Source organism: Kryptolebias marmoratus, linkage group LG24, assembly GCF_001649575.2.
Source record: "Kryptolebias marmoratus isolate JLee-2015 linkage group LG24, ASM164957v2, whole genome shotgun sequence".
NCBI classification, from domain to species: Eukaryota; Metazoa; Chordata; class Actinopteri; order Cyprinodontiformes; family Rivulidae; genus Kryptolebias; species Kryptolebias marmoratus.
This window is the reverse complement of record NC_051453.1, coordinates 13,594,409-13,599,799: the sequence shown is the minus strand read 5'-3', so window position 1 is coordinate 13,599,799 and position 5,391 is coordinate 13,594,409. Positions and strand designations below refer to the sequence as shown.

Below are 5,391 nucleotides of genomic sequence, written 5' to 3'. Positions count from 1 at the left end.
GTGGGGGGGGACGTGGGAGACAGGGGGAGGGGGAGTGCCTGGGAAAGCAGTGGATAACTGGGGGAGAAGGGCGGTCTGATCTTCCATTTGTTTACCCCACATCTGCTGCGTAAAGGTGCTGCGTAAAAACAAAGCTAAACATTGTCGCTCCTCTCTGTTGATGAAAACTTGTTGTTTGTTGTGGGACACAGAGACAGAGGGAGGTGATTTATTTATTTATTTTTATTTTTGGTGGGGGTGGTGGTGTTATCATTGGCGAAGCCCCCGGGGCCATCTCGGTCAGTCTCTCCACGGGGCCCCAGCTGGGCCCTGGAAAGAACAACAACAGATCAGCGCCACAGATTTAACTCCTCTGTTGTGGTTTTCTTGGGGGGGGGGGCTGGTTGTATTGTTTCACACCATCTGATAAAGCTGGTTAGAGCAGCTGGGTCCTGAATGTCCACTTTTTTGGGGGCATCTTCTATGGAAAGAAGCAAGCTACAGCAGAGCAAACAGCTCCTCTCCTGTTCAATCACTTGTGCTCCATCTCTCCCACTCCCCTCTTTTTTTCTTTGGATAGGACTTCTTAGATAAATGGAAATTTTTTTTCTGCTTTTGGTTTCCATTTGCATGCACGCTCATGAAGCCTCATCACAAAAAGAGCCCCCCTAACTTGCTGCGGAGCTCTGTGGCTCCCAGAGAACAGGCAGAGTGTGCAGACTGTGATCTCAGCAGCCCGGGTCCACCGACACAGAGACCTCCTGCTATTGTTTTGGGAGTGTGTGGACTGTGTGACTCACCCACTGATGTATTTATCTGTCCCTGCGCCAGGCGGCTGGGCAGCTGGGCAGCCAGCGGCAGAAACAGATGTTGCTAAATGCTAGAAAAGATGCATGAGATGATGCAAAGCAATGCAGCTTTTCATGTGTAGAAACACCTGTTAGGAAATCCCTTTGCACTTCTTTCTCTTTCTTTTTGTCACTATCTTCTGCCATCCTAAGTTTCTATTCAACCCCAAACTCGGCCCAGTCATGGCTGAGTGCCGGTGGCCTCCTCGACCAGCTATTGAGCTTGTTAATGGCGACTTTGACCCTTGATCTCTTCTCCGGCGGGCCTTCTGTTTGGACTTTGCCACCGAGTTGTGTAATTGAGAGTGGGAACGAGCGAAAAATGATCTTGGCCAAACTTCTGCGTGCCCGATGTTTATATGTGTGGCCAGTTCTCCTTTTTAATCGCCTGCCTTGCCTCTGTTTTTGATGTCTCAGCAGACCTCGGCTTCAGCCTACACACACAAACACACACTCTCTGAGCAGAGTTATTACTCCAGTCTGCTCTCTCTCCCTCTGTTTGTTGATGCACTCTGCAGTTTGGTAGTGATTTACAACCAGAGACAGATACGGGGCGATGTGAGTGCTTGGCTGCAAGATGAGAACAAATCCATGCGGTCCTGGTGCTCGCTTGTTGTGGAACTGATTTGAAATCAAGCTCCTTTGGCTCAAACAGATACAAATATTGACACGGAGAGGAAAAGTGACTACGTAGGTGTTTGTTTAGGGGGGGATTTATCCGTTCTGCCTCTTATCTGCTGTCTGTCTGAGCTCTGGGAAAGTAGTCCAAATCTGACTTCAGCTCGGGAAGAGGCAGAGTGAAAGAGATGGAATAAAAGAGGGAGTAAAGCAGGAGGGAGGGAGGCCTGGCAGGCTGCTGCACTGGTGGGGGTTGGGGATTTAGTCACTCTTGATGTTTTATTGCACTTCTCTCCTTACTTTGCCTGAATAAGGCTGTGTGTTTCTCGTTGCTGTTCCACCTCTTGCTTTCTTTCTCGTGTGCCACGCTCATCCGTTGCAATGACACTTGTGGATGTTTGCTCTGCAAGGAGTCAGCCGCTCGCAGGAAGTTGTTTCGCATTTTAGGCCTCGGCGCGAGTAGGTCTTGATGAATGTTTTCTCTCGCCTCCCAGAGCTCGGTGCAGGACTGGGGGGAGGAAGTCGAGGAAGGAGCCATCTACAACGTGACGCTGAAGAGGGTTCAGATTCAGCAGGCGGCCAACAAGGGAGCGAGATGGCTGGGGGTGAGTCTGACGAGACAGAAGCGCAGCAGCAAACTCAGCAATTCACGGAGGATGCATGATGTCTTTGCCGATCTACTGCTGTGAAAAATGCAAAACTCAGATATTTATCGTTCGATACCATCAATCGTGTGTGTATTATTGTTTGCAAAAATATCTCATGAGCCACTGATCAGATTTCAATGAAACTCTCAGAAAATTATTACTGGTTGTACTCCTACAACTGATTCATTGCTGGTGTCACCTCAACTCAAGATGGCCACCACAGACTAGACAGAAATTGCTATAAGTCAGTCTATTTTACAGATATACAGCTTCAGTTTGCTGTGGTAAAAGCTGAGAGTCGTCTCCCCAAACGTACATCAAGCTCTAATAGATTGTTTAAGATCTTTGTTTAAAACTTTAGCTTTAACTGTTGGAGCTCACTTTGTGTCTGTTAGCAAAATATCCCATGAGCCACGTGACAGATTCAAATGAAACTCTCAGAAAGTGACCACTGGCTGAACATCTACAACTGGGTAACTTTTGGAGGTAACTTGTTTCAAGATGACAGCCACAGATCTGTTTAAAACGCAAAAAAAATGGCTATAATTTAGTCCCTTTTACAGATATTGAGCTAAAGTTTGGTGTGTTAGTAGCTGGAAGTCATCACATATTCTGAGTGCTAACAGATTGGACAGAGTTTAAAACTCTGGCACGCAAGGCGGCGGATGATATGCATTCCTTGCACGAAGGCTCAGTCTTTCATTTTGAACAGGCTTTGCCTTGGATTGTGCAGCGTTATTGTTTTACCATCTGAGCCAGTTTACACAACACATTTTAGCAGGAAAAAAAAACCTAACAGTTTCCCTAGACTGATTGCTCATAGCATGTGATTTCCTGAGTTTTCCAGCTGCTAGTAAAGCTGCTGGTTTCCGTGTAGGGCAGCAGTGTGTTTTTCGAAATGCTGCTATGACAAAAACAGAGTATTAAGAGCTTTTCCAGTGAATACGTGGCCGTACTGGTTCCTCTTTTGGCCTGTTTCTAACCACATATTATAATTAGATGTTGTGCCTTGCATTATTACACAGCACAGAGGCACCAATTACAGGCATTAACTTTGTGAGTTTTTCTCAGTAGAAACAAAAGAATTTTCATTTGTTTTAGGGACAAATCGGGATCTTGTATTTGAGTCTCTGTATAAGGGGGGCTTTGGGATGTGGCACAGACAGAGAAAAGCGATTACAGCTCTGAGGGAATATAAGGCTGTATTGATGTATTGACAGTGGCATCAGCTGCCAACTATATAATAGAGCTAATCAAAATAAAGCGAGCGATTCGTGCAAGGCCAACTACTGTGCGAAGGGAAAGTGGAGAAAAGCCCAAATGACACATCAGTAAATTTGTCACAGACCCTTTATTGTCGATGGATTAAAGCAGTTACAGTCCGAGCTGTTGTGTTTACGCTCATTAGAGGGTTTGGTTGTTAATTTTCACATTTGAGCCTCTATGTGTGTGTGACCGTACAGCGGATCACCTCGCAGAGATAAAAATCAGACTTGTGTAAGTCCTTATCAGAGGGGAGTGGTGGGATAAGTCTGCTCTGCAGCTGTCCTCTGCGTCTGGACGGGGTGGAGGAGGAGGAGGAGGAGGAGGAGGAGTTGGGGGGGGGGCTCGCTGTGATTAAAAGCAGATTGGAGTGTTTCCTGTTGCTGCGTGCTGACTTCACCAAGTTCTCTCCCTCTCCGCACGCCCGTGCCACCCTCCTCTAGGCTCTCTCTCGGTTTCCCCGTAGACACAATAGTCAGACACATCTGGAGAAATCAGGATTAGGTCAGAAATGACACTGCTCTCACTGACACTCAGGGACAGTTTTAGAGTTTGCATTTTTTTTTCTGCTAGTTTTTTTTTTTTTCTGCAATCTGTTAATCTATGTACAATGTTTCTTTTTTACATGGTAGAAGGCATAAGTAAAATCTAGATTCACTGCTCTCCACAAAATGCAATGTTAGAGCTACATATAAGGCAACTTAAAGGGACAGTTCAAATCTTCTGAAGTGGTGTCTGTGGAAAGGTTATGAACAGCTGATGTCTTACTGGTAGGTAGTAGATAGCTTTTTAAGTTTAATTCTGACCAAAGTGATATTGTGTAATGCTAAACTGATGGCAATATGAAGGTTTATAAAATAGTATACCTTAAAAAAAACTTTTCAGCTTGGAGTTATTTTAATTCAGCTGCAGTTCTTTGCCCTGCTCAAACTGGCTGTTAGTTCTTCAGTCCGGACTAATTTAAACTCTGTTTCCCCTTACTGAGGCCGCTCAAGCTATCTACAGCAGGTAAGATATTAATTATTCAGAACCTTTCCACAGAACCCCACTTCAAAAGGGTTGAACTGTCGCCTCAAAAAGCTGTTTTTTTTTCTTCAAGCAAAATACATGAAAAAGTAAAATCTGAATCGTTTGTGTGTTCAGGCGGAGGGCGACCGCCTACCTCCTGGCCACACGGTGAGCCAGCTGGAAACCTGCAAAATCCGAAGCATTCGTGCTGGAACTCTGGAGCGCCTGGTGGAGACGTTGTTGATGGCATTTGGAGACAACGATCTCACCTACACCTCCATCTTCCTCTCCACCTACAGAGCCTTCGCCAGCACACAGACTGTACTGCAGCTTCTGCTAGACAGGTAGGCAGGAATAAGGTGTTTATTTTTTAATTTTTACACCTATTCCACATATAGATACAGTACAGTAACAGAACAGAATGTGACTGCGAGCTGTCGTGACTTTAAATGCAATCTCTGGTGAATTTCTGTGTCAGGTACGGAAGTGTGGGGGAAAACGAACAGGAAGGCTCTGAAAGCGGTGAAGCCGTCAGAAAGTGAGATACAGTTTTTAAAGACTGTTACTCTCAGCAGTGTCATTGACTGAGTGCTCCGTTTATATTTGCTGACTCTATTAAAGTTTGCCTGCTGTCCCCTTCAGTGCCTTGGCGTCGATCCTGCGCGCCTGGCTGGACCAGTGCCCTGAAGACTTCCAGGAGCCTTCAGGCTACCCCTGTCTCCACAGGCTGATGGACTACCTGCGCAAAGCCCTGCCTGGGTCAGAGGCTCTTAGACGGGCCGAGAGTCTGCTGGAGCAGCTGCAGGGTCAGGCCGGCATGGATGAGACTGACGGTATTGTTTTCAAACCCATTCTTTATGCATAATTAGATTATGTTATCAGACCGCCAAGGTCCCCGCCTTCGGCCACTACCCATCCCACATTGCACCCAACCCCTTTGGCCCCTCCCATAGGTGGTGAGCCCATGGGAAGGGGGACCCATGTATCCTCTTCGGGCTGTGCCCGGCCGGGCTCCATGGGTGAAAGCC

At 46.6% G+C, this 5,391-nt stretch overlaps 1 protein-coding gene across 1 annotated transcript in view; it reads left to right on the top strand.

The window, feature by feature from the left end:
- The window catches only part of rgl1 (ral guanine nucleotide dissociation stimulator-like 1), a 25,411-nt gene that overhangs the window by 10,951 nt on the left and 9,069 nt on the right, over positions 1-5,391 (top strand). The window contains exons 2-5 of the mRNA XM_017407437.2: positions 1,940-2,050; positions 4,499-4,707; positions 4,842-4,901; positions 5,006-5,196. Of these exons, the coding sequence (XP_017262926.1) occupies positions 1,940-2,050; positions 4,499-4,707; positions 4,842-4,901; positions 5,006-5,196 (571 nt within the window). The remainder of the gene's footprint in view (positions 1-1,939; positions 2,051-4,498; positions 4,708-4,841; positions 4,902-5,005; positions 5,197-5,391) is intronic.